Source organism: Rhipicephalus sanguineus, chromosome 3 (assembly GCF_013339695.2).
Source record: "Rhipicephalus sanguineus isolate Rsan-2018 chromosome 3, BIME_Rsan_1.4, whole genome shotgun sequence".
Taxonomy (NCBI): Eukaryota; Metazoa; Arthropoda; class Arachnida; order Ixodida; family Ixodidae; genus Rhipicephalus; species Rhipicephalus sanguineus.
Genome location: NC_051178.1, coordinates 143,084,228 through 143,106,018, shown reverse-complemented (window position 1 = coordinate 143,106,018; position 21,791 = coordinate 143,084,228). Strand labels below are relative to the sequence as shown.

The following is a 21,791-nucleotide window of genomic DNA, read 5'->3' as shown; positions in this document are numbered from 1 at the left end:
CAAATTCAACGCAGGAAAGAACAAATGAAAATGCTCGAGGAAATGAAACTTCTATGCCAAAATTCAGTTAGCTTTCCATGTAGTGAATGCATAGATCTTTGTAATGCAGCAAGTGTTCCATTTCGACATAATCATGCATTTCGAGAAACGTCCAAATCTTGTCGAAAGCGTCCAACACATCCCGCACGTTGGTCGTATTCACTTCATGGCTTGTGCTACAGATCAGATGACGCAACGCACCATTGTAGACATGGCAACCACTCCTCTGTCACTGTGTGGCTGCCACAAAACTTTGTGGAAATAGTTACTGTGTGTTAACTAAACTGATGGCAGAATGCGCTTGCACAAAGCATAGCATTGTAACAAAATATGCTTGGAAGTTCCAGGTGGTAGTGATCTTTACAGAGAAAACTACTATTAAAAACTTGTTAGTACTCGTTCTTGTTCCCTTTTTTCTTTTTTAATTTACAGAAAACATTATCACCTTTGTGTACTGCAGCAAAACTTACCATGTAGATAAAAAACAAGGCCCTGAGCGAGATATATGTCATTCTCTCAAGAAGACATCGCTGATTTAAAAACAAACACAGGATCAAAATCTGTCCGGTCATTCCACACTACCCTTTCCGCAATCAATGCTAAATGCCTAAAACACACATAGAAAATATCTCTCAAAGTTTTTGTGGGAGTACACATTCATCAAAATGCACCGTCTTTGGTGTTCTTGCCAGCAGGCAATTTTTTGGGTCTCTACTTTAATTTTGCGGGGTTTGGGAAGTTTATTATCGTCGTAACATTCACCGTTGGCGCTGTTGCGCTGCCCCCTGGAGTGCAAGTGCTCCAGGCTGCATGTCACCATAGGACACGCTTGACTGTATTGCTACTTTTGCGACCGTGAAATGTGTCACTAGGTAGTCTAAATGGTGGGGTATCAGTTTCGTGAAGATTTGCGATAGCCTCTGTCTACTACTAATGCCAAAGGATTAATTTTCATGCAAGATAAACCACACTGCAGAGCTGAGGCCTTTTCGACAGTCTGAAGCTGATGTCGGCTTCACAGTGAACTGTACCGCAGATGTACTTTTTCACTATATGACTTTCTCCTGGGGAAACCGTAAAGCTTTTCCCGCTAATGGTGACACTAGCTGCACATAGTATTGAAACAGGACCAAGAATGGGTGCGCACAAAGCTCAGGTCTAAGCGGAGCCGTGCAGGTGCAAGCATTGGCACATCATCTACAGTCTCCAGAGTAAAGCAGCACCCGTGTGTCATCTTACAAGCAGAAGGCAGTTTCATGACAAAGTAGTGCAACGGTTTACTTTCCTGTCGCCTTGTTACCATTGCGGCAAGAGATTGCAAAATTATTGGTTTAGGGCACCTACAGTGCATTTTCAGACAGTGTTTCCCAAAGTCTGGATGCTTTAGGGAGCTTGTGGCACACATGGCCAAATTACGAGATCAGTCTACTGGTGACCCATGAAATGGACTCAAAAAAGGCTCACATCTTCACTCTGGAAGTGGGAACACTGAGGACACACTTCAAGGCAAGCCAGTGGCTTGGAAATGGCTAGTGATGATGAACATGGTCCAGTGACTGCATTGATAAAGTTCCTTGATAAAATGTCCTCGCTTTTTTTCTTTCTTGTGGGTGTCGGTGCATGTGTGTTAATCTGGAGTCCTCCCACTATGACATGCCTCATACAGTGAAACCTCGGTGATACGAATCTCATGGGACCACCAAAAATATTCGTATCATCCGAAATTCGTATCACCAGAAAGCATGGAAAACTAGCATGCGACAAAAGGAAGCTGGCGTACATTTTCATTTATTGTTTTTCACGGCCGCAGCAACGTCCGCAAGAACCCTGAATGCTTGTCAGTTAAGTTTTTAGATGTCGGCAATCATTCCAGCACTCGTAAATATACGACCCGTAGGCGCGTATTTAATTAATGAACCAGGTGCGTTGTGACCCCCGACAGCAGTAGCCCCTTCCAAATTTTAGTATGCTTTTTTGCGTGACACCGGAGTTCTAACCACGGTCGTGTGTTATGATTTTGTTATTGCGGAGGTGTTGGGGATGTTTTTTGGGAGATTTACGGCCGTGCCCGCACAAGTTTAACCTCAACGGCCGCGCATGCTGACATTGTCAGTCTTGACTCCTTCGTCAAGACCGTCCTCGTCCACCTTTCATAGGATGTCTGATATACGAGGCAGGCACGTGTAAACACAGTACAACGACAGCAGCCCGCGTCCACGCGTTGTAGTGTCCTCTGTAATCTAAACGCGAAGGCACACGTAGGCACATAAGAGCCTCAAAGATTCGCGCACACAATCTCGGAGGCTATGACTCGTCTCTGAAGGTTTATTCTGCCTGTAAGAAAAGTGTTTTCTTACACCGTGATTCTGACGATTTGGCGGTACGGCGCGCATGCCCACACTTGCGTTCCCGCGCTCGCACGTGCTTGGCGCGTCTTCCGCGACAGCGCGGGCCGCACCTCCTCGTGCCTGGGCGCTAGCGTACGTTCGTATCAAACGTCGCTGGGTGAAAATCTGTTCGCAACAACCGTACTCCATTACACTGCAGGCCAATGGGCCTTGGCCGGGCCCAACGAAAAATTCCTATCACCCCGAAATTCGTATGAGCTGTGATCGTATCACCGAGGTTTCACTGTAATCACATTGTGGTTTGATATGTGACACCCCTATAATGTATTTCTAGTTCGTTTTGTAACCTGTAGCTTAATGGTGAACTTGTTCTGTTTGCAGCATACATGAGCAGCCCTTGCCACATTGAGGTCATCCTGAGCGAGAAGGAGCAGGTTGTGTCTGCACCATCTGCTGAAGAAGATGCGCCGAAGAAGAAGCAGTCTAAGAAGAAGATGGCACGCCAGAAGCTGATGCAGAGGGACTGAGCCCCTTCCACATCTGTACTATAAATAAAAGAAAATGCGGCCAGGGGAGCTTTTTTTGTCTTTTCAAGCATTGTAAGCCTCCTAGTAATGTGCAGTGTTCTTCATTGATCACTCAGAATGCATTGATTACCTAAACCTTGTGGAAACGGATGCAAATGAAGGGATAACACGTGTACACCTCCTAGCCTTATCTTCCTGTTCAGTACAGGATGAATTGGCCACATTGGGCGATGTCTTGATCCTGCTGTGAACATGCAATAGGCTGTGATTGTTAATATTGGTGTGCCCATAATTACTGCAACTTCTTGCCCTGAAAGTTGGTAGTGCACACTGCACTGGCTAGGGTAGTTGGGAGGAATTACTGCAGAAAACGTAGAGCAAATTTGCTTGACTGTTTAAACCAGCAAAGAAATGTCTCTAAAATAGGGATGGTCGATTAAAATTTTTAATCGTTAATCGATGTAGCCTTTTATTGATTAATTGCTTTCGGTGGAATGTTTTAATCGATTAATCGTCATTTTTCATGGGTGCTTCAAAACCGTTATCTCTTCGTTTGAGAGCATACCTGCCAAGTTCGGAGAAACGGAATCCGGGAGATCTACTCAACGGAGGGGGGGGGGGGGGGTATGAAGTATGCCGACCGCGGGGGGGGGGGGGGTACTGCGATAGCAATTATATGGACACAGTCAGCGGGATTTTGCGGTCGCCGCTGATCTGTACAGAGTCCAAACCGATAACATCGCTTACGCATCGTCTGTTTCACGTGCGAGTAAATGCGCGCTAGCGCTAGGGACGAACGCGGTTGAAGCAGAGATGAAACGACCCGGCCGTCACCGTCGCGCGAAGGCACATGCGATAACAAAGCTCCGCGTGCGAGGCCTGTCGTCGCTTGCTTACCAGTTATTTCGTCGGGCAAGGGACCATAAGGGGCGCCGTTGAGACGGGGACGGTCGCGAGCGCTGGCGAACACGCTATCTCGACAGACATCGGTAACGGCTACCCTTTTAAGTGCTGGGCTCTCCACTTAAAGCAGTAGTGACACAAAATTTTGAAGGCGAGATAACTTGTGGGATAGATTTGTGTGTACACAAACGCATCATATACGAAATATTAACGGCTGATATAACCTATAAGACATTTAGGATCAATTTTTAAATTGCGTGTAGCGCATCTGTACGCGAAACGTCCCACCTCGCGTCACCGTGACGCACGGGGCGCGCAATGCACTGGACGCGCGGGGCAAAACTGGATTTCCGGGAGATTTTCCTATGACCCGTACAACCGGGAGAAACGTTCAAAATCCGGGAGTCTCCCGGGTAATCCGGGAGACTTGGCAGGTATGTGAGAGGCATCGTTCGTGTTTGATATGGACGCAAATCTTTTTATCAGACGCGCTGACGATCGAAAATTCCCACTTTCGAAAGTGTAGACGACGGGCCCCTTGTGTCCTGTGTGCGAAATTTTCCACTTTCGCACACAAGGGGCCTGTCGTCGTTGGTTGATGTAGCGGATTCAAGCATCTGTGGCCAGCATGAGCATCTATTGATGTTCAGGGTTACATTCAGGACTACTCAAGCGCCTGATAGGCTGTGGTGCTATGATGGGAACAGGAGAGCAATTTTGTGAAGTTTGCTGATGCTCCTTAGAGAGCCATGGCTCCTGCTTCAGTATAAGTGGGATGTTATTTCCATGCAGCCACCTCAGCAGATTTTTCCTCGGTTCTATCGCAGGCCTGTCGTGTGCCACTTTACAGTGGCTGCAGTATTGGTTAATGACAAAGACGTCACGGAACCATCTGATTATTGTTTTGATTCCTCGGCTTCACACAAACGGTAGAGTGCCATGATGTCAGGGCATTGCATAAATGTCGGGAGAAAGTGTGAAACACTTCGTGTGAAAAAAACAATGCAAAAGCTGCAGAAGAAAGTTAGGATAACTTTGAAATGGATGGGAATTCGCGTGATACTTGAATGAAAGCAATGCATGAAAACAAAAGTTTGTGTTCAGGCATTGGTTTTAATTTCGTTTTTCATTCGGTGGAGAACAGAACATTTTGTGGATAGGAGCGCAGTTTTTAAACGGAGAAAATGAATAAAGTGCGCTCGCGATGCTGAGGTTCGTTTTTGTAATGGTTAATCCCACGCAGTGGGTTTGAACCACACTTTGTTGAGGACAACTACTGCAGCAACGACAATGAGGTAAGATCATAGTGCATTGAAGTGTGTTAGACATTCTGTGGGGAAGACGTTTGAATTGTATTCCCGTACGTCATTCTACGTCCAGTAGGGTTTTCGCACCCAGGCCACGTCCAGCCGACATGGACTACAGGATTCGAAACTCGGCGTGTATGGCCGCTTGCTGCATAGTTGCGGTCATCGTGGCTCTCACGGTTGCTGCCGGAGCTCTCAGCCTTAGTGAGGCAGGTAACTATATGTACAGTCGTGCTTGGAAGCCACAACTGTGTTCGAAGTAATGCCATTCGCGCATTTTTCAGGAAATTTCACCCTGGAAGCGCGCGGTCTCAGACCCACAGTAATGAGTGTCTTCGAGGCAGACCGGATTTTAGGCTTCAACGATAGCGCGCCTTTTCGAAAATAAAACCACTGAATGTTGCATATATGTGATGTCCAAAATACACTGGACATTCTACCTTGCTTTTTTTTACAGCGAAGCTGTTCCGATGTCATATCTGACCGTTCCGTTAGTTAGCGAGCAATTGCGTATGTGCCACAGATATTGGCCAAACCTCGCCATTGGTCCACTAAAAGCCAGACAAGACGACAAATATCACACAAAAAAAAAAGACGCATGCTGCTCAAATGGAAAACTTCAAATGAGCATGCGCTAAATTAAAAAGAGACTTTCTGGACAGATATTTCGGATCCAGTTGCAGGATGTGTAATCAGCCATGGTTACAACGTGGTTACAACTGACCTCCACTGATCTGTGTAGTGTGCTAAACAGCTTCGCTGGTCATCCACCTTCAGAGTGGAACGGTTTCTCAATTTTTTTAAAGTAGGGGTTCTGATAGTTTCTGCGTTTGCACTTCACACGTCGTCTTTGTAGCTGAACACAAAACCAAAACTGTAAAACCATAACCCAAACCATGGCCTCTTAGATGGTGCTTTTTTGACAAAAAATATGAATTTCCATGGCAAAAAACGCTCCAAAAGCAGCCGGGGGAAACGGTGAGGTTTTCTATTTGGATGTATGAAAATGCAACACTGCAATGAACTGTTGCAATAACGAGAAAACACAAATGTGTAGTTTAGGACCGTGTTTCTATCTTTTGAGGGTTATGCAGACCAAGGAGGTTTAAATAAAACTTGCTGGAGTGGAGGCCGCCTATACTTACCAATGGGCCGCAGTGAAGCCGCGCCGCGCTCGCGGCGGCCATCTTGCCATAGGCAAGAAACGGGAGCCGAAGTGCGCCCGCCGCGCTGACCGCGTCTTTCCGCCGTGGTTTTTAATGGTTATAATGGCGAACATTAAGGGAGAAGTTGTCAAGAATAAGAAGCTAAATCGCAGATAAGAATGCAGTCAGTTTTATTCTGTTTCTTTTGGCGTTTTCCTTGCAAGCATGCACACCGAAGGGCCTGTATCACGTTTTTTTTTTAATAATTATCCTCTTAAGAGCAGACCTCACTTCTTGGCATTCATTTTCCTGTTTATTTCGTTCGTCATGTGACGGAGTCTTATGCATATATGGAGTTCGGCCACTTTCTTTGAGCGGATTATAAATGTGGGTCCAAAGCACCACACTCGATATGCTCATCGAGAGGGATATATATTCGTCAAGGCTTGAAGGCCATCTCTTTTCTCAAGACAAGCTCAAAATCTCCAAAAAGAATAGTTTTGGCTTTGCATGGACGTGCTTCAAGGGCATTCACCTTGCAGTCGACACTATTTCAATAGATACAGCTTTTTCGATACTATTTCGTAGGCTCAGCCGCTCTCTCTTACCCTGTCAATGAATCAATTAAAAACGCCCAAGTGGCATAAGTCAAGTTTAAGCCAACGAGCATAGTCTGTCATCATGTATTCCTGTCCCAAAGTCCGCATATCTAACCGTTTAGTCGCCCACAATCTCAACATGTTTTCTCATTTGTCATCAACAATCAAAGTACAGTAGAGTTTTTGTGCGGCATTGGGCTAGCTTTTTCGAGACAGTGACTCATCTGTGAAGCCAGCATTTCCTTTGATGGAATTCTGTACACCGTTCTCGTATAGAGCGCTCTGCTCACAGTGCGCGATTAAACTTCGTACGTATACATACTCGTAAGCTGATGGAGAATAGAAGTGCAGCGTTAACGCAAACGCCCGCAGCTCGGATGGAATACGTGCCTTTCTGGTCTTTTCGTGCCCTAGGGGTTGCTGTATGTATGGGGGAAGGCTGCAGTGAACATCGCCCTGCCCTACTCAGACATGAGCTTTTGATCCTTGATCTCCTTTATTATCGCTTGAGGATCGAGCCTCGCTCTTTTTGGTTAGTGTGCAATTTTTCTGCTGCAGAATTTTCATCTTGAGCTGTTTTATCTCTTCTTGGAAAATAAGCATTTCTTCGTAATGCTGCCGCATAGGTGATGCAACTGTCACATCTTCAACTTTTTTCAATTTGAACGCATCTAACGGCCGGAGTACCCCTGGGCTATCGGAATGAGGTCGCTTTATTTGCAGCTGGAAAGAGCACTGCACAGTTCAGACCTGCTGGTTTTACTCGATCGCTGCACTGCATAAAGCAAATACAAATATAACGAAAATATGCGCGAATGTAAGAAAAAACAGATCCTTGTATATTGCTCAAATGACGTTACTTAACCTCGTAGTTGCGAGCTACCCTTTTATAGCACGAACAGGGCAACCGATAACGAAATCTCGCCTATTTATATAATTTCAATGAATAGCAAGCGGTGCGTTATTTTCCTATTCGCGCTCCGCACCAGTGGTATCAACAAGCACAAGAATGTGTATCACTGGGTTTTGCAAGTGTTTTACAAATGCGTCAAGCACAGCTAGTCAAAGAACTCCCAGGTCGCAGCCTAGTCCGGTCGAAACAATTTTGCGAAAAGTGCCTCTAACATATGCGATCGCCGTCTTTTGGCTTCCAGACTTCCCGTCAAACAGCCTGCCCTGACGTGCTTCGAACATTTGCGTCCTTACGAAACAGGTTAGGAAAAAAGAATGACCGTCAGATGTGAAATTAGAGACAGATTGCGGGCTGTCAGCATATGTTCCGGCATATAGAGAAGTTTTCATCGAGCTCGAAATGTTCTGCTTACAACTGAAACTTCATCCCAGAGTACCTTTTCGCTCGATTTATACAGCCGTACGCAACACACAATGTATCCAACAACGTCCGGACGCCACCACGCCAGAGAACAGCTAGAACATCTATGCGGCCGCTGCAGCATGCGTTGCGGAAGGCGCGCTTACTGCCTATGGCAAGATGGCGGCACGCGGCTTCAGCTGAGGGGCGCCTCCTCCACTCCAGCAAATTTTATTTTAACCTCCTTGATGCAGACACAGTGAAAAGATTTCGGATGAGCCAATTTTGCAGAGGTAGTACGGTAGTACTACAGATGAATAAGCCCCATTGTCGAGTAAGAAACTCTATGGCTCCAGCCGCTCTAGCGACACACCTACACAACTTAGTGGGAAGTAACATATGTACTTTACCATTTCTCATTTCAAAAATCTCATATTTTGTTAACCTACTTCTTGGAGAAACAACCGAAACAACTCTCTGAAGGCTCAAGACCGGCCAGCTTGGCCACCACACCATCGACTACACATCCAAAATTCTAGCGAAAAGGCAAACTAACAGATAATTTAGCATGTATGTTGTAACCTATTGTCTTACTATTATTTTCAAATGTGCCCAAGGCAAAGGGTTCTCATTCTTTGATTGCTGATCTTTTTGGACCGCAGTTTGCCGTCATTACGACAACGGCTGGCAACATAAGAAGCGCTACTGTGGCGCCTTCTAGCCACTGTTATATACATAACTTTTTTTCTTGTTTATTTTATCGTTACCATCTACCATCGCGCTACCGCAAACTTGTAGAAGGTGCTCAGCACGGCGGAGTCGTAGCGTTCTCATTTTGTACGCTTGTATGCTGCGCGAAGGAAGCGGCTAACATGAGCCGAAACCCTGGGAAAAACAAATTAAACCTCAAGCTTCCGCCGGGCTCCATTGAGCCGCTAGATCACTCGGGGTGCGATCCGACAAACGAGTAAGTAAAAGCGATGCCAATCCAACTTGACCTTTCAAAAGTGACCATTCTTCGCGTCAACAATTGACAGGACCTGAGCTTCCCCAGCGTTACTTCATATTCACTTTTCACGTGACGATTGGGACGACCGCTATTACGTACGCTGCGGTTGAGAGCTGCGCGGCAGTCTCGCTCAGTTTACCGCAACTTCGCTCTGCTGTATTGTGGCGCTTCGGCAGGCATTCCGGGTGACAGCCCGCCGTCGCTGCCGCAACTTGCATTCATTTCTACGTTTTCGGTCTTTCCGGAAACGTTCTACTTTGAGTTTCGGAACTGAGGTCACATTGTGCGAGTGGCTTCTTCGGATTTCGCTGTATCAACTTTTTATGATCAGTTCGTCGGTAGGCGAACTTGGTCGGTGTGCGATTGCGCCGCCGTGGTTGAGCCGCTCCTCTTTAATGCACGTGTCTGACTTTTCCCGTCTTTTCTCGTTTTTCGTTCAAGTCTAGAGGTGTCTGACGCGTCACTGGCGGCGCGGTAAGAATAATCTACCAGATACGGGCAGTTGTCGTGACGAGGTGCTTTGTGTGGATCGGGCCGACCTGCTACCCGAGTGTGCGTGGTCTTTCGAGAGGCAATCTCGACCGCGAAAGCCGACCGACCGGTGTTCGCATGCAACGCCCAAGAGGCGCGCAGCCGTCTCGCGAAGAATGCCTGCCGTCTTTTGCGGGGGCGGTCACTGCCAAGGCGAGGCGCTCGCGAACATTACGCTGCTGCGCGCGGGCAGAGGGGCACAGTTTCTTCCCCTCCCCCTCCACTTCCTTTTTTTTTTCTTTAGCTCGGACTGTCTAGTTTCCTTGTGCGTTCACGAAATTCTTGTCCTATTCTTGCGTGCGGCATATGTAACGCAAACAGCCGCGGTTTAGCTTACACGACATAGTAAGAAGTTGGCAGTTGGAAGCACAGCGTTTTTGGCTACTAACAGAATTCACTACCGAGATTGAGCAATCTGCTTGCTTAACACATGCCACTTTGGGCGTATTAGCGATATATAAATACGTAAACTAATGCCATCTCTTACTTTCACTCTACATAACATCTGTCAGAACAAGTAATATTGTGTGCAACTGTAGTTTACTGGAGAAGTTACAGTTTAATGGAGTTCCTTTGGTATGACATACACTCCAACACAATTGGAAATGAAAAGAACACGCCTTCCAGAGGTCTGGAATGTTTGTAATGCCTTGGGGATCTCGCCACACAGCGCAAAGACATACGTGCTGAAAGCTTAGTCTGTGTGCTTTTGTCAAAGGCTGTACACACAAGGTTTGAACTGCAGAACCCGTTAATACAAGAATGCGGAAGCTTAAGGCTTGTGTGCATTACTTGTGCGCATAGGTCGGCAAAAAATGTGGAGCTCACTCAGATTCACTCGTGAAATATTTTTTTCCCTTAGAGCTCACTTGGACTCAGACTCATGAGAATTTTCCTCAACCGGACTCACTTGGCCTCAGACTTGCTGAAATTTTTCTCAGCCGAACTCACTCGGACTTAAACTCACCAACTTATTACTCACTTGGACTCACTCAGACTCACAACTCTATCTGAGCCTGAGTGAGTAGACTCATGAGTCCGTTAACGTATAATTGGCTTTTTCGACCATGGTGTCAATGCTCTTTGACTCCAATATCTTGCATAATTGGTGCTCTACTTGGCACCTTTTGATCTCGTACCTTCAAATATTAGTTTGCGGTGGTTGCAATACATTAAGAACTTTTTATTGAGAGAGATGACTCGCATGAGATATTTTTATCAAGAACTTCCTGTGAAAGAGTTTGTGAGGGCAGGTCACAGCACCTCACCCCCCCCCTACCCCCACCCCCCCCCTCTGTAACTCACGCCTCTGATCAATAAATATTGAGCTAGCATATGAACTGTAGGGCTTTACTATGGGTTTACTGTACCTATTATTAGTATGGGTTTACTATACCTAAACCAACTCAGTACTACTAATAACTTTACCTGCTGGAGAACAACATGTTACAGGCACCACTGTCATCATTATATAACTTTCTTGGTTAGCTATCGAAGCTCCTTTTAGCAGTTATTCACAGGCTTGCACTTTTACCGTAAGGTTTCAGTTCTTAAACATTGTAATAGAATGTTATAGAGTCGAACCCACATAATGGATTATGTATATCAAACAGTTGTAAAATCCCCTTGAAATATTCGGATATATGAAATATTTTATGTTTCGAGTCACCGAGGCTGTATATAGAACTCTCTTGTGATACTCTTCAGATTTGATATATCTGGGTTCAACTGTAATTTGCTGTGCCATAAAACTTATGCATCTTGGACTTGTTTAAGATATTCTTATCATGGGCAAAACTGGAGCAGTGTCAACTCATGCATTATCGTGGATAAGAACTAGCACTGTTTTTCACAGTGTCATTTGTGCAAGAAAGTCACTTGTGCACAGTAGACATACACTGCAGAGCGTCGTCTTCTTTCCTGTCCAGACTTTCATTTCTGTTCGTGTCACTGCTTTACTTTCACTTCACTATTCTCCCATGCACTGTAATGTGCTTTGCAGCCGCTGGCTCATGAAAAGAATTCTATTGACAGCATTGTCATCACTGAATGGTCATTTCTAGAAATAAAAAAGCATGCTACGTACAGAAAAAGCACATCATACAGGCAGGGTATTGTTTGCAAATAAAAGCCAGCAGACAGTGTACCTCAGTAAATAATTCAAAATTGTTTTATTTGAATGGCAAAAATGATAGGGTAAACTAAAATGGAAGTATATATATATATAGGCTTGCCAACTGTTGCAACTGAACTGCGTTCAGATTTCACATTAATAAATCAGGAAGAACATATTCCCATTTAATAGGATAAGCAGAAATTGTTTAGTTAACTTAACATATTTCTGAAGCAATGTTAGAAAAACGATGGTCGCTAGGGTGTCCCCCCTGGATCCCTCGGCGGCTTAAACTCCTCAGGACCGATGAATAAAAGTTCTTGACTGACTGCATGTATGATCTTCTGCAAAATTAGCCTGACACTGCTTATTTCCGTGGTCATATTTTCCACTCATAACCAGGCATTTAAGAGTGTTGGTGCCTTATGTGCAGCTTCCTGCATATTGTAAACTTCGAAGGATCCTTCTGAGGTGACCGTGATAAACACCCACAAGAAATCAGTACGAAAGAGCAACATTTTTAAAGGGACACTAAAGAGAAAAATGATTTTTCTCATATGAGTAGAGTACTTTTTCACAATTCCAAAATCACCATGCTTATCGAGAGAAGACACTTAGTAAGCGAGAAAACACGCAAAAAAAAGTGGGTGGCAACTGCACCTTAAAGTTCCCACTCCAAACGCTGTAATGTCATAGATTTTGACGGTGTCAACTAGTTCCTACATAGTTTCTTATCGGTAAAAGTGAAGTGCATTGTCCTCTGAGGGGGCCATACATAGACTAAGCGTACCATGTTTCAGAAAATTTCGTTGAGGCAATGTCGCTAAAATATGCACAACTGATGTTCAAATCTGTGACGTGACGTGATTTCGGCACGAAATTTGAGAATGAAGCTTTGACCTTGACTTCCTCCTCTAATAATAAACCTATGATGGTGAAATTAATGACATTAGAGTTCTCAGTGTACAATTTATTAATCTATAAAGATTCATTGTTTCACTTTAGTGTCCTTTTAACACTGTAAATATGGGTTTAACAGAGGTCGTTGAGATTCTGACTTGTTCCAATAAGTGTGTTGAATTTCAGTGCCCTTGAATTCGCTTTACAAGTTGCAGACCAACATTCTCACACGGCGGTCTCAAATAACTTTCACTCCTGCAGTAAATCGACACAGAACACGAGCATCGAAGACTTGCAGAAAACACTCGAAGGCTTGGACTTGGATGAACAGCAGCGCAAGCGGCTGGAGGCATTCCTGTCCCAGAAGCAGAAAGTTGGCGAACTCACCAGCGATGACTTTGAGAACCTTGGTGAGCTTGGCGCTGGAAATGGGGGAGTTGTCACCAAGGTGCTGCATCGACCCAGTGGCTTCATCATGGCCCGGAAGGTATGACCACTCAACTTTTATGCTGTTTCTGGATACAGAGTGCAAGAGCCATCTGCATAGCTTTGTTTTGGTGACGTACAGAATGACCTTGGTATATTGTTAACCACATTAGATGGTTCGCTATACTGTAGCACCTCGCATGGCTTCGTTGTCTGTCTTGTGGTTATGCTGCTCAACTGCTGACCCGAAGGTGGCGGATTTAATCTCTGCTGTGGCGGCCACATTTCGATGGAGGTGAAATGCTAAGAGGCTCGTGTACTTACATTTAGGTGCACGTTAAAGAACCCTAGGTGGTCCAAATTTTCAGAGCCCTCCACTACGGTGTCCCTCATGATCATATCATGGATTTGGGATGTAAGAGCCGAACAGTTATTATTATCATGGCTTCATTGTCTGTTAAGATTTATATGGTTGCATCTAGCAAAAACAGGCCAGGTCAGTTTGCAAAATTTTAAACACTCGTGGCTTCTGTTGCTTGATTGAAAGATGCATGCAGTCATTTAAGTGCCTTGGTGTGAGAGATATTTCTAACAAACAAAACTGTTGCGTCTTCATTGCTTATGGTGATTCGTTGCTATCTCGCGCAGCTGATTCACTTGGAAGTCAAACCTGCCATTCGGAACCAGATCATAAGAGAGCTGAAGGTGCTTCACGAGTGCAACTCTCCGCACATAGTGGGCTTCTACGGAGCCTTCTACAGTGATGGTGAAATCAACGTCTGCATGGAGTACATGGTGAGTGGCAGCTCCCATCAGACTTCACCGTTAAAGGGACACTAAAGAGCAAAATGATTTTTCTCCTATTAGTAAAGTACTCTTTCAAGATACCAAAAACACCACGCTTGCTGCGAGAAGACGCTTAGTAAGCGAGAAAATGCGCAAAAACAAAATGTGGGTGGTGACGCCACCTTGTAGTTTCCGCACCATTCGCCGTGACTTCACATGTTTTGACGGCGCCTACTAGGGACTACGTAGTTCCTAATCGGTAAAAATGAAGTATATTGTCCTCTGAGGGGGCCATAGACTTAACATACCAAGTTAGGGGTACTATCGCGCTCAGTGTGAGCTACATCATGCGAGCGCGGGGCCAAACGCTTTGCAAGGATGTACACTCAAACCTCATTATAACAAAGTCGCATCTGCCACTACAATAACTTCGTTATATCCGAAATTTCGTTATAAACGTTTATTTGTAACACTGTAGCTATGACAAGACTATTCTTCATTTACTTCGTTAGAACCGATAATTCGTTATATCCATGTTCGTTATAACGAGGTTTGAGTGTACAGTGGCACCAATCATGGCATATTTTCAAGTTATCGGGGAGAGTTTAGCTGCTCGTGCGAGCGCGCATCACCCCCGCTTGCTTGCTTTCACCCTCGAAGTTATCATTTTCGAAGCTGATATCACCGCAGGGCAAAAACGAGGGCGACGGTGAAAGCAAGTGGAGGCGATGCGCGCTCGCAGGGACAGCCAAACTCTCTCCCGATAACTCGAAAATATGCCATGATCGGCGCCAGTGTACAACCTTGCAGAGCACTCAGCCACACGCTCGCATGATGTAGGTCATACTGAACGTGTGTGAGCACGAAAAGTGAATGACTCTTCCTCCTCTTTACATATCATCATCACTTGTGCATCTTCGTCATCTGTATATATCATCATCAATGTGATTTCAGCTCGAGCACGGCTGAATAAAGCGGTTCCTCATAAGTGGTGGATGGTGCTTTTCGATCCTCAAGTCCTCTCGCCCATTCTCGCTGGAGCTTCGCTCGGGTCGTCGCGCCATACCACCTGCCATGCCCGGTCAAGAAAATCCTGGCTCGTCAGACACCGCCGGCCCTCTCCAGCCTCCACCGCCCGCTCTGCCCATAACCAACCGTCTGCGTGACCCACCTGTGTTCTCTGGTCTTCGAGGGGATGATGTAGAAGATTGGATCCAAAATTACGACCTCGTCAGCGACTTGAACAGGTGGGACAACCCACAGAAGTTGCGCAACGTCCCCTTCTACCTGTCTGACGTCGCGAAAACCTGGTACTGGAACCATCAACAAGATCTTCCCGACTGGGACACGTTCGCGCAGCACCTTCAGCAAATTTTCGGTGCCCTCACAGTTCGAGCTGAAGCAGCTAAAAAGAAGCTCGCTGAACGCATTCAGCTACCCGGTGAGTCATACACCTCGTACATTGAGGATGTCCTTGCATTGTGCAAGCGTGTAAACGCCACCATGTCCTCGACCGACCAAATACACCACATTATTAAAGGCATCAACACCGTCGCTTTCAACGCACTTGCTACGCAAAATCCTGTCACCACTCAGGTTGTAATCACCATTTGCCTGCGACTCGAGGAACTCCAGACTCTTCGCCTATGCTACGATGCCGCCGACATTCGTCTTCCTGCGACCCTCGATTTGCGTACGCTGATTCGCGACATCGTTCGTGAAGAGCTTCACGGGCGCTGCTCTTCCTGCGCTCCGGAAACTACTCTACCTTCTGCACAAACCGGCTTGCGAGACATCATTCGGCAAGAGATCGCGGCCGCATCGCGTCTGACGTGTTCCGATGGCCCCTGCGCTCACCAGGCGCCAACGTACGCTGAAGTTGCGGCGCTCTCTGCTGCCACCACCATCCCTGGGCCTACACCAGGAGACCATGCGCCTGTGGCTTCGTTGTCCCCGCCGGCGCGTGCACAGCCTTACTACACCGCTCCGCGCCCTCCTCGACCCATATGTTACTACTGTGGCTATCGGGGACACATATCCCGCTTTTGTCGAAGGCGCCAACAGGACGAGCAACGCGGCTACGTTCCCGACGAACGCCCAAGTATCCGATCGACCACCAGCTTCCAACGGACGACCTACCGCTCTTCCTACCATCGTTCACCTTCTCCTCCCTACTGTCCTGATATGGCTGTGAATTCACACGTGTCTCGGCGCAGATCACCTTCTCCACGTCGCCGTTCAGTGTCGCCTCTGCTTGTTAGTAGTGTTTGTAGAAGGTGTACGTGTCGAGGCTCTCGTGGACACTGGCGCTGCTGTTTCGATTATTCGTGCTGATTTTTGTTCCCGCCTTCGAAAAGTGACCACGCCTTACTGCGACCCGCCTCTCCGTGCTGCGACCAACTCTATCATTCGTCCATTGGCACAGTGTACGGTTCGCGTCTGCATAAATGGCATTCGTCATCACATTGTGTTTGTGGTTTTTCGTGAGTGCACCCACCAGCTCATTTTGGGGTGGGATTTCTTATCTTCTGCGTCCGCTTCCATATCTTCTGATCAGCGCCTCATACATCTGAATGCCACTGACTCTTCTTCGCCTGAACACGAAGGGCGCACTCGCCTTGTCACCAGCTCAGATTATGTTCTTCGACCATCTATAGAAGAGATTACAAGCGTTGATTATAACGACATTGTGGATGGCGATGTCCTCATTCTTCCTTACGGCCATACCCTGTCTCGAGGCATTGTGATAATTCCAGGCCTTATTCGCTTCTCTGACGGGTCTGCCTTCCTTACCGCTTTAAATCAAACCCCCGAACCTTTACTGCTGCCCTGTGGATCAACCGTCACTTGCGCGGTCGACACTCATCCCGCTGCGATTGTTGCCCTTCTGAGCCAAGAACTACCAGAGTCAACTTCGCCGCCACTCAATGCCTCTTCCACACCTTTGTTGGCAACCATAAGCCCTGACTTAACACCTGCACAGAGTCAAGATTTGCTCGCGCTATTGAACCGACACCGTTCTTTGTTTGACGTGAATTCATCCGTTCTCAGCATGACTACCGCCGCTACCCACAGCATTCAGACTGAAGGCTCCCGTATTATTCACTGGCGCCCATATTGCGTGTCTCTCGCAGAGCGCTATATCGAGGAAAACTTCTCAGACATGCTACGACGAAACATCATACGCCCTTCCTCGAGTCCCTGGTCATCCCCAGTTGTTCTAGTGCAAAAGAAAGATGGAACAGTTCGTTTCTGCGTCGATTACCGTGCACTAAACAAAATAACGCGCAAAGATGTTTATCCTCTGCCACGGATCGACGACGTGGCAGAGTACTTTTGTTGAGCCTATGGCGCCAAAATACAATAAATACACTTTGAAATCCGTGACGTCACGCGGGGAGATTTCGGCGCGAAATTTAAAAATAAAACTTTAAACTTGATCTTTTCCTCTATTAATAAACCTGTGATGGCGAAATTAACGACATTAGAGTTCTCAGAGCACAATTTATCGATCTAAACCGATTCATTGTTTCTCTTTAGTGTCCCTTTAAGGTTTAATTTTCTCATGTGTTGACTAATCAACGATCCTGTTACGTAGACAACCTCAAATGGTATTAGTTTAGCAACTGTTCGCAACGTGTTCATACAGGCACAGCAGAGAACTGACCAACATTGGCTAGGTAATGGGCCCTCAAACTGGGTTCCGCGGAACCCAGGGTTTCCGTGAAGAACACCTTAGGGTTCCGCGAGCGGCCAGCACGAATGCGACCCACTCACGTTTTACCCCCATTAGCAACTAATTTATTTATTTAGGCAAGCAAATTCGCATTGCATTTTGCATTTAACGAAGCCATCGCACGCTGCATCCACACATCGGGTGTCTGCGGGTAGCGAGAGATCGACATGGTAGCAGCACTAAAGACTCGTCGTCTAGTGCGCACCATGAAAGTTGCATGATTTGCGGAGCCTAGGTGACAGAACGCACAAAGCACTGGTAATTCATGCTCGTGAGTGTTCAAACCAGTCCAAATGAATTAATGGGCCCCTCGGTGCTTTATTCGTGGCTCATGGCGCGTCAGTGATGGCGTGGCACAGTTTTCATACACGGTGATTTGCCACTGCGCTTTGTTGGTTTGTAATCAAAACGTGCAACGAGCACTTTGATACGCGCAAGAGACGTCGCTTTGTGCCGGCTGTGGGCCACGCGGGCATTAAGGCTTAGCTTTACGACCGGTGCATCGGTCGACGGCCGTTTCGCTATGCGACTGGCATGCCTCCCGTTTTGTTTTGCACAAAATAAAACAGACCTCTTTATGTCCGTTGCTTCGTTTGCATGAACACATTGCTTATGCTGTGCGTTCTAGTTCTAATTGCCTCAAACTGTATCATGGTACTGTCAGCTCTGGCCAAGCACGATGACTAACTGATGTGTTTAATAACATTGCAGGATGGCGGCTCCTTAGACTTAGTGCTAAAAAGGGCAGGCCGCATACCTGAAAAAATATTGGGAAAGGTCACAATAGCGGTGAGTACCACATTTTCATGCAAGATGCTTAGGTTTCTAGATGCAACTGTGCACTGCTCTAAAAACTGCAATTAAAAATGGCTGTGAAAGTTTTGGGAGTTCTAGAGCTTTGCTTGCATGAGTTCATGCAGTTTTGTATATTTGCTGAAGAGACTTCATGCGAATATTTTTTGCAGGTACTGAAAGGACTCAATTACTTGAGGGAGAAGCATCAGATAATGCATCGTGGTATGTGTATAGCTATTTTTGTATTATACTTCTGTTCCTTTTGTCTTCTTGTCATTAGCATAAGAGTTAAATTTGCATGCTTATAGGATTAAAATTGTTTTTGTGGAGCTAAGACGTAAATGCAGTGAAGTGAACTTTTAAGAATGAAGAAATGTGGATGCCCTGAACGTATACTAACGGAAACAAATGACAAGTTGTACTTGTCTTGCAGATAGTATTGTAAAACAATGTCTTCGTGAAACGATAATGTTCTTAACTACTTTATTTCCTGCGATTACTTCTTGTGGCTTTCATCGTCACTGTGCTTTAATCATTCATTTAGTGGTTTCAGCTTGCCTATGCCGCCTCTGTCTAAAGATTTCTGAAATGCTTTAATTTTGCACGTGGGTCTTGGCAGCAGCTCTTCCAGTGATGTAATCAACAGCTCACCCAGTATCAATTACATGGTCTGCACAAACATGTAGCTGATCATTGAATGTTTCTACACCTGCGTCACATTTAGCTTGCAATCTCTAGCTCAAATTTATATTCTGTGGGTATGTCTTTCATGCTGTCAAGGGACAAATTTTCAGACTCGCAGCTAAAGCATACTGAAGCCTGTCGGTAATGTGTGTATCCACTGTAGGATTGTGGCATTTGGTTTCTTTTGGTGTTGCTTTTGATGTCACAGTTTGTATGTTGCAAAATTTAAAAGAGCCCTGCAGTGCCTTTCTAACTATTCCAGAATGTCGTTACTATTGGACTCTGCTGTCTTACAGATCTTTTGCCGCAATAATTTTTCAAATCTGCCAAGTATAAGCGGAGGTGTAGCGCGAAATACTATTTCTCTGTTTTTGTCACCATGAGCATGCTGGAACTTAAGGGGTGAATGGCAAGAGGGTGATGCACCACCCTAAAGTTATGTTGCCATGCGTGATGGCCTGAGTATTTTCTCTTTTTGTTCTTTGTCCTGAAGGGGTCTGCTCCCATGCATGGCTGGTGCAGAAGCCTAGCTCCGGTTCCAGCCGCATGCAGTCGTACCATGCACGTGTCAACGTCCCCTTCCCGTAGCGCGAGTCATCGCAGCTACGACGGGTTCGGGCGAATAAGGCAACAGGCTAGATCAATAAACAGCACTTTATTGCTACACTAGCAATAACGTGTAAACATCGCGTAGAGGGATAGTGCACTCTAGCAGAAAACAAAGGGCTTACTCCTTCGGTCGATGCTCGGCTCGCGGGTCCTGGGGGTGATCTCGTACGTGGGTCGTTGCCACAAGTCAGCGGCGCAAGACAGAGTCGTCTCCCTGCCCAGTCGGCTGTTTTATTCACCTTCAGTATCCTTCCTCCCCGCGAGGGCTGATTCACTCGCGGGGGAAGGGTACCCTCTCCCGTGAGCGGGGAAACGAAGAGTAGCGCAAGCTGGCTGCGGGGTGGAACGGGTTCTCCTAAGAGGGGCTACGGTGTCCCTTTCTAAGCGACCAGTTTGTCCCCGCTGCCAGACTGCAGCAGGATAGAAAGTTGGGCTAGTTGGTACGTATGCATTATAGAAGCAGCGCTAAAAGACGTAGACGAAGAATAAACAGGCACACAGGACGAGTGCTGACTCGCAACTGGAAAATTTATTTGGAAAGAACATCGAAGAAAACAACAAGAAAAACAACGAAAAACCGTGCGCAAAAAGCATGTCAAACAGCAGAAAACGCTAATCTAGTTACTACCATATGCATCACTTTACAGTACATGTGCCAAGTAGATAATCAAACTCTTTTTCTGTCAATGACAATGATGGCTGACTGACGCATGCGTCTCCCATTCTTTTGATGTGGAATGCCTCTATCACCTCTCGAGTAATCTTGCATTTGTGTGATGACAAGACCTTCGTGTCTGAAAACAATGGTGAACAGCCACACGTGCAACAGTGCGATGCGAGATGTGAAACATTCGATTTTCGTCTGCGTGAAGCAGACGAAATGTCTTCACCTAGATTTGTTCTTCAGCGCTAAGACGCATAAACCGGAAGTTCCTTTTAGGTCTATAATTTCAGAAAAAGGAACTTGGCAGTATAAGGTATCGTCTTTTCTACAGAAAGCACTCTCAACGCTATGTCTCAATGACCCGTACCTAGTGAAGAATTCTGAGGAAGTAGTAAAATTTTTATCTAACAACAACCCAAGAAATTTCAGGGCAATTAGTATTGATGTCGAAGATCTCTTTTATTCGCTCGAACAAGGTGAGCTTATGCGCAGCGTCAAGGAAGCAGTTACGGAACAGAATGACGAGTTAGAATTTACGCAGCGTTGTGGGATGAGTTTAGAAGCATTTCTTGAGTTGTTGATGTTTTATCTTAACAACACTTTTGTCAAATGGAATGATGGGTTGTACGTGCAAAAAACGGGTATATGCATCGGCTCGAGAGTAGCTCCTGTGTTAAGTGACGTATACCTAAGCCGAGTTGACCGAGGACTTCAAGATAACCTCAAAGATTTGGCTGGATCTGTTTTCCAATATGTACATGACTACATAGTGTTTTTTCCTTGCACTAACTATAGTAGAAGGGCAGCCAATATCCTGAAAGTTTTCCGTCCATACGGCAATGGATTGAAGTTCACGCTTGAGCTGATTAAGAATAGTAGATTACAGTTTTTAGATTTGTGCCTTTCATTTGAGGAGAACCACGTTTGTTGGCAATATCTTCCAAGATCGCGGAAACCGATGCTTCCGTTTTTGTCTAGACACTCAAAAGTGATAAAGAATGGAATAGCTTACTCCGCCTTAAAATCGGCTCTGCAAAAGTCTTGTGAACATGGGATAGAGCGTAGCTTTCTTACACAAATTCAGAGGCTTCTACAAGCGGGTTATCCGAACTGTGTGCTATCAAGTTGCAGCGAGAGGCTATTGAGACGGGTGAAGGGCCAGAATCGTTCCAAGAAATGCGAGGATAAGCAGAGATACGATAAGGTTACAGTGTTGCCTTATGTACACACTTTCCCATGGCTTGAGTAATGTCGGCAAGAGGTACAGGGTTAGAACAGTGTTTTCTGCTCCTAACAAATTTTCTGCAATTTTGTCCTCTCATTAAGAAAAAAATAGAGCAGAATGATGTTAATGTGTA

At 45.9% G+C, this 21,791-nt stretch overlaps 2 protein-coding genes across 3 annotated transcripts in view; one reads left to right on the top strand and one right to left on the bottom strand.

The window, feature by feature from the left end:
* LOC119387336 (ceramide transfer protein) overlaps positions 1-21,791 on the bottom strand; it is a 608,660-nt gene that overhangs the window by 54,234 nt on the left and 532,635 nt on the right. The gene's annotated exons all lie outside the window — the stretch shown is intronic.
* Positions 8,941-19,748, top strand: LOC119385920 (dual specificity mitogen-activated protein kinase kinase 1-like). The gene is made up of 6 exons (XM_037653284.1): positions 8,941-9,147; positions 12,995-13,220; positions 13,808-13,954; positions 18,393-18,470; positions 18,647-18,698; positions 19,654-19,748. The coding sequence occupies exons 1-6, from the start codon at positions 9,053-9,055 to the stop codon at positions 19,746-19,748; spliced, it is 693 nt and encodes a 230-aa protein (XP_037509212.1). The 5' UTR covers positions 8,941-9,052.